The 13,309-nt window shown below is 36.2% G+C and overlaps 1 protein-coding gene across 2 annotated transcripts in view; it reads right to left on the bottom strand.

Moving 5' to 3' along the window:
• Window positions 1-2,098: 2,098 nt before the first annotated feature.
• The window catches only part of LOC121415615 (ZP domain-containing protein-like), a 29,500-nt gene continuing 18,289 nt past the window's right edge, over window positions 2,099-13,309 (bottom strand). For both annotated transcript variants that reach the window (XM_041608896.1, XM_041608897.1), the window contains exons 2-5: window positions 7,756-8,153; window positions 6,924-7,020; window positions 5,549-5,765; window positions 2,099-3,102 (exon numbers count right to left, since the gene is read on the bottom strand). In XM_041608896.1, coding sequence (XP_041464830.1) covers window positions 2,909-3,102; window positions 5,549-5,765; window positions 6,924-7,020; window positions 7,756-8,153 — 906 coding nt within the window. In that variant the 3' untranslated portion in view covers window positions 2,099-2,908. The remainder of the gene's footprint in view (window positions 3,103-5,548; window positions 5,766-6,923; window positions 7,021-7,755; window positions 8,154-13,309) is intronic.

The raw sequence follows: 13,309 nt of genomic DNA on the forward strand, positions 1-13,309 counted from the left end.
GATGACGATTAACTCATGCAACATTGACATATAGCATATGGGGATAATACGCATTTTCACGTAGAAAAAAAGAAAACAAGATAGACTTGTCTTATTTAGACGCTGATAAATAAAGGGGGAAAAGATGGAATTGTATATCATCATCATTACCATATTCATCATCATCATCACCATCATCATCATCATGATAATCAACATAATCATAATCAACATCATCTTCGTAATCATCATCATAACCATATTCATCATCATTACCATTACCATCATCATCAAAATCATCTTCACCATCATCATCGTCATCATCATTTTTTTTCTTTTTCCTCCCCTCCTCTTGCTCCTCCTCCTCCCATTCTCATCATCACAAGTACCACTACCGTTGTTTCCCCCCATTACCACTATCATCGTCGTTACTATCAAGTCGAAAAAAGCAATTCATATAGATAAGAACGATATTTACATCTTTCAAAACTGTAGGTAATCATCCTAAAAGCTAATCTCTATTTCAATTTGACCCTACGAGCCCATTATGTATAATTTAGAGAGGTCAATCACAAAGCTGCGATCACCATTAACCCACTTTATGATATACTAAATGGTATGAAGCAAATAGTGACGCGATTCATAGATCGCTACATTGACCTTGGTTCCGACCCTTATATCAAAGGGCGATCTAGTAGTTTCTTTGCGATTCTTGTAAGTCTCTGGAGCTTCGTTTTAATGTTTAGTTCAGTGTAGTATTTACCGATGTTCACGCTTTTGACTGTATATTGACTCCGTTTTCTTAAAAAAATAAAGAATGAAGGATTACATTTCACCGTCCGTATCGTTATAACTGTGATAAAAGTCTTACAATATAAAGTACATGATAAAACTTGATCGTAATAGGGCCTTTTACAAAAAATTGCATTATGTAGAGGTTTTCCTGCTCATTATTTGATACTAATGACGTTGACAGCTATTCTTCGCTTTATGTTGTCATACGACTTGCAAGATCTAACGCTTGCTAATGACAGGTAATGATTATGCGATATAAAATGATAACAATGACCTAATGATGTTGCTGGTATTCTTATCTATAATAATAGATAATTATAGTAATATATGTTCGGATCTGTAGGCCTTTGCAAATGGGAGCCGGGATTTTTTTTTCTTGGGGGGGGGGTGTCGGGGGCAACACATCGTTTGTTTTTGTCGTAAAATGAAGTAGTAAGTGTATAGAAACTAGTACCTAACAATTCTTATTGGATACTCGTTTTCTCCTCTCTAGAATGTTGGCAAGCGTGAGGAGGGAGGCTTCTTAGATCTAAAAGCCATTTTCATGCTATACACAATAAACATTCATTTCCATCTGTAAGGTTTGCTATAAATTATATCTTAAATTCAAGTTTAAGTCTAAAGTTCAAGTTTTTATTTTCATTTCAATCATTAAAATTACAACAAATACAAATCAAACAATACATCGTATATATCAAAAATGCAAATAAAAATCAAATACAATTGCAATAATTACAAATCAACTACAAATTCCAAAACATTTCAAAAAAAAGTTTTAACAAAACATTGTATGGAAATGAGGAGATCCACAGACTGGAAAGCATTGATTGTAGAGCGTGGGTCCCCTAAGATAACATATCACACAAAATTGGGGAATCATTCGTATGTGTTGGTGTCAGAAAAAGGGTAGATAGCTCTGGGGAACCTTGATTTAAGCTACGCCTACCATTGTTCTCTTCATCCATTTCTTTACAATATTTAGATAAAAAGAGTTGCCAAAAGCTGTTGTACATGTATAACTTTACATATTTATATATATATATATATATATATATATATATATATATATATTAATATATATATATATATATACATATATATATATATAATATATATATATATATATATATATATATATCCATTCTGAATCAAAAGTTCCGGGAATCAAACCAGGGACCCTGGCTCAAAACGCCAATGCCTTAACAAGTAGACCACGGAAGCGGGCCAGCAGTTAGGCGAGACCGAGTAGGCTACAATAAACCTGCAGGCAAATTTCCAACCTTTTTCTTTTTTTATATTTTTTGTCTTTTTTGGTGGAGATGAGTTAATGAACAATGCGTAGCCGTGTGTCGATTTTGGAGCCCAGCTAATACAAGCCTGAATACGTGCATTCATCAGAAAGGGGACATTACGTTGAGAGCAATTGCAAACAAAATAAATGCAAACAACTTGTGGTAAATGCAAAGAACTTGTGATAAATGCAAACAACTTGTGGTAACTCTTTTGTTATTAAAACAGTGAACAAACATTTTCGTTTGCAATAATTATTATCTTTCATTCATTGATCGAGCCATGGAAACAATTTCGTGATATTTTCCCCTTTTTTTATATATCAGACATCGATAAGTCGTAGAAACCAAGAGGATTTTATTGAAAGTCTTCGTTTATTTCCTTATCTAAGTAATGTTCAAATGTTCACAAGTTATTCAATATTTGAATGATTTTTCAAGACAAAAGATGATTAAATTAGGAGCACAATTAGTTCCCTTCTCTCTTGTCAAGCGATTTCTCTTTAGATGTAAAGATCTCATCTGGAAAATTACATGTAGTTTTCATTTTACTGCTAGATACATTATCCTATATGAGCCAATTCTCTGTGTAATATACCATCTAATGAAAAAATAAATACATCTAATCTATTACAATCCATATTGAGTAAAGAGTATGAATTTATCCTTGATTTTTTTAATGTATCGACGGAATGGGGAACGAAATAAAACAAAGCAAATGACGCTGATGCTTTTGATATTTGCCAGGTTATTCTTTTATATCCAATAACGTGGTGAATGTTTCAACTTCTTCCCATTAAAAAGTTTGCAATACAATATCCTCAGGACGTACCGGTTAACTGGAATTATATTTCTTCGCTCTCATCAAGAAGTCTTGCTGATTCTTCCTTGTATTGACCCCGCTTTGGGGCTGCAGAGATGTTGCTGACTTTGCGGAGGACTCTCATAGCGGCCATTGCCAAGACAACGGTCGCCATAGTAGCCGTAGCAACCATCCATGGGTTGAAAGCGTTGGTAACTTCCTGTTGTGTTGAATCTCCTGCTTACGGTAACGGTGGGAATAAAAATTGATAACAATTATGTCATTACAATAATAGTACTTTACTTCCTCTATGGCGAAGACGACGATTACTACTCCAAAAAAAATAGTTCTGTTCTCCAACTTTGCCGTTACTCTTTCCCTTACATCCGTAAAGACGATGTACCTGGCGCAAGCACATTTCCTTTAAAGGGGAATGAAACCTTTGGAATAAGTAGGCTTGTGTCGAAACAGAAAAAAATCAAACAAACAGATCAAAAAAAGTTTGAGAAAAATCGAACGAACAATGAGAAAGTTATGAGCATTTGAATATTGCAATCACTAATGGTATGGAGATTCTCACATTGGCAATGCAACAAGGATGTGTGATGTCACATGTGAAAAACTTTCCCTTTGATGGACTATAAAATACCCTCTTGCTTTTTCTTGTGGTGATACAAACTCTTTATCCATGATGTATTCTTTAAAAAAATTGTATTACATGCCCTCCTATAGAAAGAATGCATGATCTACTGATAGATGTGATAAAAGACGCAATTTAAGTGAAATAAGTACTAATGTACTGGGGAGAGTTGTTCAAAAGTGACATCACACATCTTTGTCGCATTGCCAAAGTGAGGATCTCCATAGCATTAGTGATCGCAATATTCAAATGCTCACAACTTTCTCATTATTTGTCTGATTCTTCTACAACTTTCATTGATCTGTTTCTTTGATTTTTTGTGCGATTCTTTTTTCGCACAAGCTATCTTGTTTTAAAGGTTTCATTTTCCTTTAAGTATGCATGTAGAGGTCATGATGGTATCTTTATCAAATGGCGGGGCAATGATGAGACATGAACGGTATCGTTTGGTAATGTGGTAAGTCCAGTTTCTTCTACCTTGTAACTTGGCACTTGAGTATAACATTATCATTACGCGTTAAAAATCCTATTTCGTTTCTTAATTATTTTGGCTGGTGTTGTACTGATCAGCTGACAGACTTTTCTTATCTAACTCTACAGTGCGTATAAAAAAAAACGGGACAGATTTGAAAAGTCTATAAAAAATTTTGTTTCAAATTATGATCTCTAAATTTTGGTATCAATAGGTGCTCTGAAGTCTTATCCTTCAAATGCTATTAAAATAATTTAGTTTCGTTCATGCTTGAGCCAACACGGAATGTTTTTGTCTGGGTTTAAAAAAGGAGGCTTGTGCCAAAATGGCATAAACTGATAAATATGATGGTCGGACTTCTTGCTAATTAGTAGACTTCCTCTTAACCTTTTCAATATCTTTGCCATTATTCTTGAATTATCCGGTCAAAATTCATTCCTAAATCTTCTTATTTGCTTGAATATTTTTGTTGTTCCTTCTCTTTTAGCTTTTAATATTCCTTCTTTAGGCAAGAACATTTTTTTTAAACTGAAGTATGGGAGAGCCTGTTTTTTTTTTTCAAATCCTTTCATTGTGTGCTACAAATGTTATGGTGCCTTTGAACAGTGGCATACTGATGGGTAGGGGCTCAGGGTGCCCCCCACCAATCATGACCAAGAATAAAAAATGGAAAGAAAAATAACAGAATAAAGAAAACGAAATATGATATTTTCGGAATAGATGTCAAAATCACAAAATTTGATATTTTAATAAAAAAGTGGAAATTTTTGCATGCTCGCTTCACAACTTTTTTAACACATTTTACCCGATCTGCCATATCTTCCTCCTTCGAAATTGACTCAATACACCATTGCCATTGATAGACATGAGTTTTTTTCCTGTTTGTCCTATCAAGGACATAATTAAACTTGGTGAAGGATTCAATAATCCCTTGAAAATGGATTCATATCTTTTAAAGTTACCATATCATAATGCGTTTCACATATTAAAAGGATTTGAATTACTTGGGTTGACATAAAGTCTCCTTATCTTACTTATGAAGGAAAATTCAAAGGTAAAAGAAGTTTAAATGCAATACAAAATAATTCAGTTAAATAAATAAATTTGTAAATGAAATTTGACAGCATAATTCGAAAATTATGGCAAAAATAATGAAAAGATTAAGAGAAAAATCTGCTGATTAGCCAAAAGTCTAATCATCAAATTTCCCATTTCTGCCACTGTGGCGCCTCTTTTTAAACCCCCGAAAAAAAGTCCCCTGTTCGCTCAAGCATGAACAAAATTTATTTGTTTTAATGGTATTTGAAAGATAAGATCTAGAAGCATCTATTAATATTTAACATCAAAATATAGATTAATATTTTGAAACAAATTTTTTATAGACTTTTCAAAACTGTCCCGTTTTTTCATACGTACTGTATATAGAAAGACATAGAAAACCAGAACAATGAAAGATATATAGGGCTAACCACTGAGAAAGTTTACTTCTCGCCGAATTCTTTCGCGGTAGCAGTCTTGTTAGTAAACTAATGAATGAATGTGAGTGGAAAAAAGGTGTTAAAATAACGTACCACTCTGGCTAATGTCCATTCGGGAAATGCTTTCCTGTGACTGTGCAGCGCGTCGTACTCGAAGAGGTCCTCGGGTAAATCGCTTGGTCTTTAATCCACTGCTGACGTCACGCCTCCTCCTCCCTGTGATCATTGATGCCGAGTTGGCACATCTTTCCTTGCAAAGGGATTCAACATTTCCGGCATCGCATACCAGGAGATCACAGTGGATATAAACCTATAACGATACGTGAGAAGAAGAGAACATGACTAAAGGCCTGGTCCCACTAGCCGACGGATGCAAAAAGGTATTCATAAAGGACACAGCGGACGAGCAAAATATCCCTCCGTTTTCATCCGCTCCAGAAATTTGCAAAAACATAACGGAAAACAACGGACGTGAACGGTTGTTCATTGGACACTTTGGGGATGAACACGGATGGAAGTGGCTGACAGCTCAGAAGGGGTTACCGTAGGTTTTGAATTCTTTATTTAAGAGATGCATACGCTTACATTCTTTCTGTTTCCGTTTTACTAACGGAATGTCTAGACGTTCCATGTACCTTTCTTTCCTCCCCCTTTCCGTTGTTCAGCTTCATTGAATCTGAGTTGCGAGGATGCTAGATGATGCAGAGAGGATACAGCGAACGTGTAACGGATGATAACGGACAAAGAATGTTTGTTGTTCGCTTTTGTCGCGTATATACATCGTACATGGCGGAAAGTTCATCCGTTCTGAAAGTTTTGTGCAGCTCAAAACTTTTTGCACGGATGATATCACAGTGGACTTATGCTCGAAGGATAGAGCGTATGAAACATGTATGCAATGGGTACACAACGGATGCATAGCGTATTCCAACGGATGGCAATATTTGTTCCGTTTTACATCCGCTTTGCATCCGCCAGTGTTGTGGGACCGGGCCTTTTGGAGCTAGAATTATATTTACGAAAATCATCCATCATCTAACTTTAAATCAAATATCCATCTTATTTCAAAATAAGCTCCTCCTAATAATAAGCTGCATTTTCGAAAAGTTTACAGGTTCAACATGTCAAAGACATAAATTACTAATTATGAAAATGATGTGGAACTCATTCGGATAAGCAAAATGAAAATATAATGTTTCTCTTTATGGAGCACAAACGTAATGAGTCAGCGAACAAAATAAGAAAGTTTTTGACCCGATTTTTGTGATAAATTTTGACTTAGTATTCAAAGATATCACAATTAACTTTTTGGTCCCTTTTCCCTCTTTCTTTCTTTCTCCCCCCCTCCAGCTTTTCAAGAAACCGTAAGGGGGGGGGGGCATGGATCCCAGCCACCCCAATGACATATTCGCCAGTGGAACTGACGTAAGTCAAGCGAACTGCAAAAAGACATGTATGACTGACTTACCATATCTTCCCCAGCGTTGAACCTGAAAGTCTTCATCTCCACTCCGATGCTATAGTTTGTAAGATAGGTGATGTTGGTGTCATCGTCAAGTGAGCAGCTATACATTTGACATAAGAATATGTACATATTTATTGTACTTGAAGCAGTGATAATCAAGAACAAAACATCAACATTCAATTATTATATGATGTTATTATCCTATGCCTCTCTTTAAAACGGACTGTAGAATTTTTTTTCAGAATTGAACAAGACTAATGATAGGGAATACCCCGGTTAGTATACCGAGTTTCACCTTGAAACCACTTTATTAAACTTGCATCCGTTTTACATGTATTTCAACCTCCATCACAAAATAATTGCGTTGTAGGTTGTAGCATACAGTCAGTTGGGGGTACACAGGTATGTAATTCTATTCAATTCTTTGCTTAATTTGAATTCAATATAATTCCCTATATACATACGTAATCTGTAGCCTAGTCCGGGACGAACTACATGGACTGAAGAGCATGTTCTTGAGGCTAGTCGGGTTGATCAACACAGCTTTGCTTCTACATCACCTTGCTTTTTTTTTACTTTATTAAACTTGCTAAATGTAAAGATATATGTTCCATTTACTTTATTACGGTAGTAAAAGGTAACGATAGTTCCAACAAACATGAACCAGTTGTGAGGGATCAGACCACTTTTTTATACTCTTAACGCCAATGTCATTCAAGAGAACGATACCGACCGTCAAGTCGACAGATTGTATCTCTCGAAAGATATTTGGTCTGGAATCGGCTCTTTTGAGAGACTGCGACATACTGATATATTAAGGAAGGAAGAATCTTACGCATTGACGATAAAGTCAAACTTGACCTCAGAGTCGTAAACCGAATCTGGCGTGGCTCTGCAGGAACGGATGGAAAGGTCGAGGGTACCGTCCAAAGACAGCACAGATGCAGCGAAGTACAGTTCTTCATTGAGGCCAATGTTGATAGGGTATTTTTTCACAGCCTCCGCGTAGGTTTCATCGGTGTAGATATCAAAGGAGAAGGTGTAGACACCCTCCTCATCAAGAGTTATGTCGATGGTGTAGTCAGTGAGTTGGTAGCGGACTTCTCCACCACCAACACGTTTATTCCTATTGTACGAGCATGATAGAGGGATCTCAATGGCGTACTGGCGGCTGATGACATCAGTATAACGTTTTATAACACGGTTGGTGTATGTCTCTTCGTCGTCACTTTCCTGTAAGACATCATATGAGTAAAAACAGCATGAAGAAAGGAATGTGCAATGAGTTCATAATTATTCATATACATTATTATCTATATTTTCTGTATGTTTTAAAATACATCTAGTAATCAAACATCGACGAGTGTTGTGTCGTGAAGTCGCCACACAGATATCAGCGTTATCATACTGTACTTTCACGTTCACCATGATCGTAACCTTGTCGCCACTTTCCTATGAAGAAAATAATGACAATGAGTTCATAATTATTTATATACAGCGCGTCTCACACAAAACGAAACTGAGATTTAGCAATGATTTATCATATCTTAATCACAAATACAATTGACAAATGACCTACCATTGTAAAGCTTAGAATCTCCTCATTCATCTGAAATTAGTGAGATTATTTCTCATTCACGCATGAGTGAGCAAAAAACAGTTTGAAGAGGGGATACAAAAAAAGTTACTTGGCGGACCTTATCTGTGTCTCAAAAAAAAACACCCACATTTTAAAGAAGTTCAATATCTGCTCTTAAATTTGTTCCCTCAATTACAGGAAATGATCAATAAATAAAGTTATGGTTATTTAAAATAAGGCTTGAATTCCAATAATTTCTTAAAATGAACAGGCTAGCGTTCAAACTCAATCGACACTCCGTATTGGTGACAGTCCGCTAGACCGTAGGTCCGCGAGACCGAGGGTCCGCGAGAACGAGGGCCCGCGAGACCGAGGTTCCGCGAGACCGATTTTTTTTTCTTTCATCGATACCCGCGGTCAAGTGGTTTAAGGTGCCTCGTTGCAGTGGCGTTTGTTTTATATGTAAAACAGGATCATGGTTCAATTCAATTCAATTCAATTTTTTTATTTCATTTCCATTCAAAACATTTTATACAAAGTAATATTAAACAATACAAATCAAATACAATTTTACAGAAGGGCATTCTTACTTCGTAAAAAAAAACAACAGTATAATATAGAGCATAAATGGAAATGAGGGGATCCACTAAAAAGCAAAGCTTGTAAAATTGTGGATCCCCCTTGGAAAAGAAGAAATTATAGTCGACGTACTATATGCGTACATGCATGTATTACAGGAAAGAAATAAAAGAGAAAAAGAAATCATATTGACGAAAACATAATTACTGAACAAATGCAAAGCTTATCACACAAAGAGGTCTTCGTTGTAAAGGATATGTTGAGCAAGACAGAAGAAAAAAAAACAGACAGAGGGGATGACAAGACGTAGAAGACAAGACAAAACAAGAGACAGGACAGTACAAGACAACCATTTTTTTTTAAAAAGGAGTAAAACTAAGAATGGGAAAGGGCTGACCATGAACCAGCTTGATCTGGTGAAATAACAAAAGATATGACTGGACAATATAGATGAAAAAAGATAAAATAAAAGTGAAAAAATGTAAGGATTATAATCAAGATAATGAAGTGTTAGTTCCGTTGCGAAGAATTATAGGAATTAAGCAGGATAAGTTTGAGTTTACGTTTGAATGAATTCAAGGAGACACTGTCTTTAACATTATTAGCGAGTGAGTTCCAGAATTTAGGACCGTTGAATAGGAATGTATTTTTTGCCAGTAAAGTTCTGTAAAGTGGAATGTGAAGTTCGTCAGAGTGTCTCGTGGGGTAGTTATGATAAAATTGATTTTTAGGGAACATGGCATCAAAAATATGGGGAAGTGAACTATTATTATAACTATACATGAAGTGCCCTAACTGTAGTAAATACAGGTCTTTGACTTTCAACAGTTTACTTTCTAGAAAAAGTGGGTCCGTATGAGAACGGAAACATGCACTATGAATAATACGAAGTGCTTTCTTTTGCAAAAGCAACAATTTATCTAATAAATATTGATGGGTATCACCCCAAATAAGAATCCCATACTTCAAATAAGGCAAGATTAAGAATGAGTAGAGCATGATTAATGATGTGGAGGGAATGCAAAATTTTAGCCTATTAATAATACCAATATTTCGTGAAATTATTTTGGATATATTTTCAATATGATTTTTCCAAGAAAGTTTACTGTCAACTGTTATTCCAAGAAATTTGGTGTAAGGTATCATTTCTAATGGGGTATTATCAAACATAATGTTCATCGGTAACCTGTCTATGGAATTACTAAATAACATGTATTTGTTTTGTTAAGGTTCAAAGATAATCGATTGTTGCTCTTATCCACTCAGTAACATTAATAAGTTCAGAATTAATAACATCAACTAAAGTTTGTGGATTCTGATGAGAAAAAAATAAGGTCGAATCATCTGCAAACAAGATAAGGGACAATATTTTGGATGATCTACATAAATCATTTAAATAAATTGTGAAAAGAAGTGGGCCCAATAAGCTACCCTGGGGGACTCCACAGTTATCATATTTCAAATTGGAGTTATGATCTTTAACAAACACGTATTGTTGTCTGTTAAGTAAGTAGTCCTGAACCACTCCAAGGCCTTCCCTCGCACACCATAGTGAGATATTTTTTTAAGTAGGATTTCATGATTATTGGTATCGAAGGCCTTGGAGTAGTCCAGGAAAATACCCACAAGGTGACTAGATTTGTCTAGAGCATTGACTACTTTGTTGACAAAATTCATCAGGGCATGAGTGGTGTTGTGCTTGTCGCGAAACCCAAATTGAACATCAGATAAAATATTATGCATTGACCAAAAAATTTCTGTTCTGACGTATACTATTCTTTCAAGGATCTTAGAAAATGTGGACAAAAGAGAAATAGGTCGGTAATTACCGACATCCAACTTATCACCTTTTTTAAATAAAGGAATTACCTTGGCTATCTTCTTTTGATTTGGTACTGTACCATTTTCTAAGGAAAGGTTGAATATATGCACCAGCGGGGAAACAATAGAATTTTCTACGGATTTTAAAACAAGTGGAATGCCTCTGGTCGTCTCACCTGCATCACGCAGTTCAATATAGCAGCAGTGCTGACTTTGAATACTACTCTAACTCGCACAAGATGTTCAGTGATACTTGATTACTCTAATGTCCAAGTTTAACGAACTAGACCAATAAACTTTCAAGTTATGATGGTAATTCAACAGATACCCCCGATTCGGCCAAAGTTCATTGACCCTAAATGACCTTTGACCTTGATCATGTGACCTGAAACTCAAACAGGATGTTCAGTGATACTTGATTACTCTTATGTACAAGTTTCATGAATCAGATCCATAAACTTTCAAAGTTATGATGGTAATTCAACAGATACACCCTATTCGGCCAAAGTTCATTGACCTTTGACCTTGGTCATGTGACCTGAAACGCGCACAGGATGTTCAGTGATACTTGATTACTCTAATGTCCAAGTTTAACGAACTAGACCAATAAACACTCAAAGTTATGATGGTAATTCAACAGATACCCCCGATTCGGCCAAAGTTCATTGACCCTAAATGACCTTTGACCTTAATCATGAGACCTGAAACTTGCACAAAATTTTCAGTAATGCTTGATTACTATTATGTCTAAGTTTCATGAATCAGATCCATAAACTTTTAAAGTTATGATGGGAATTCAACAGATATCCCCAATTTGGCCAAAGTTCATTGACCCTAAATGACCTTTGACCTTGGTCATGTGACGTGAAACTCATGCAGAATGTTCAGTGATACTTGATGAACCTTATGTCCAAGTTTCATGAACTAGGTCCATATATTTTCTAAGTTATGATGACATTTCAAAAACTTAACCTCAGGTTAAGATTTCGATGTTGAATCCTCCAACATGGTCTAAGTTCATTGACCCTAAATGACCTTTGACCTTGGTCATGTGACATGAAACTCTAATAGGATGTTCAGTAATACTTGATTAACCTTATGGCCAAGTTTTATTAACTAGGTCCATATAAACTGATGTATGTTTTGATTCATCCAGGAAGTCAAATATCGATGGAAAAAATAAATCTATTCATCTGGACTTACTTGTTGAAGCAGAGGACAGTTTCACGTCCGATCCGGGACGCTTCTTCAGCTCTTCGGAACTTGCGAAGAATTCCCGCCAGTTCAGAAGAGCTGAAGAAGCGTCCCGGATCGGACGTGAAACCGTCCTCTGCTTCAACAAGTAAGTCCAGATGAATAGATTTATTTTTTCCATCGATATTTGACTTCCTGGATGAATCAAAACATACATCAGTTTATTAAGACTCATTTTGGCAAGGATTGCCTTATCTTTGTGCGGGAATTCGAAAAGACGTCGAGGAAATTAGCGGACTATCGCAACCATTTGAGGTTTAGTCTACGGTGTTTACAGTCGGATATTATACCACGCAGTTTACGGATCAAAGCCACTGTCAAAGGATTTCGTGCTCATACCATCATTCATAAAGCAGAGAGATCTTTATTGAACGAACGTATCAGACAAACAAATTTTACCATCGATATTTTACACGGAAAACTTGACAAATTAAGGAAACATTTAGTGGAAAGCCTCCCACAGGAGGTTTATGAACGCGTGGTAAAGTTCACCGAGAATGCGCAGTTGATCCAACATGGCCGCTCTAAGAGTCGTCAAATCAACAAGTTCGCGAGGTTAGTGGAACGAGAGAATCACTCTACAGCAGCGGACAGGGATAACAACTGGAGAAATCGTAAGTCCAATGACATTTTGTTGGATGAGAACGAAGTTTGGGTGAGAAACCTTTCGGACAAACAACTTAGCAAACCCGAAAAATCTGTGTTAGTTCGCGGTTTAAATTTCGCGGTCGCCCCGGAGGGTATACCGTACGTTGACTACATTACAGCCACCGAGTCCGCGATCAAGAACAATCGTATCAACCAAAATTTTGCCGAGGAAATTCGGGGGAAAGTTACGGCGACTCTCTCGAATGCAAAAGTACCACCTCCCAATTTATCGAAAGAGGAAAGGATAGCCGCTCAGTCTTTGGCGAAGGACAAGGATATAGTTATCCTCCCTGCAGACAAGGATAGATGCACAGTGGTTTTGAATAAGACAGATTATGATAGCAAAGTTGGTCTATTGTTACATAATAGTGTTACTTATGAACAAGTAAAGCGAGATCCTTCTTCCATCTTCAAGAAAAGAGTCATTGAAGTGCTACAACAGTTGGAGAAAGGCGGCTTTATTGACAAATCTACTTACTTTAGTTTGTATCCTGGCAATGACATTCCA

This window comes from Lytechinus variegatus, chromosome 5 (assembly GCF_018143015.1).
Source record: "Lytechinus variegatus isolate NC3 chromosome 5, Lvar_3.0, whole genome shotgun sequence".
Classification (NCBI taxonomy): domain Eukaryota; kingdom Metazoa; phylum Echinodermata; class Echinoidea; order Temnopleuroida; family Toxopneustidae; genus Lytechinus; species Lytechinus variegatus.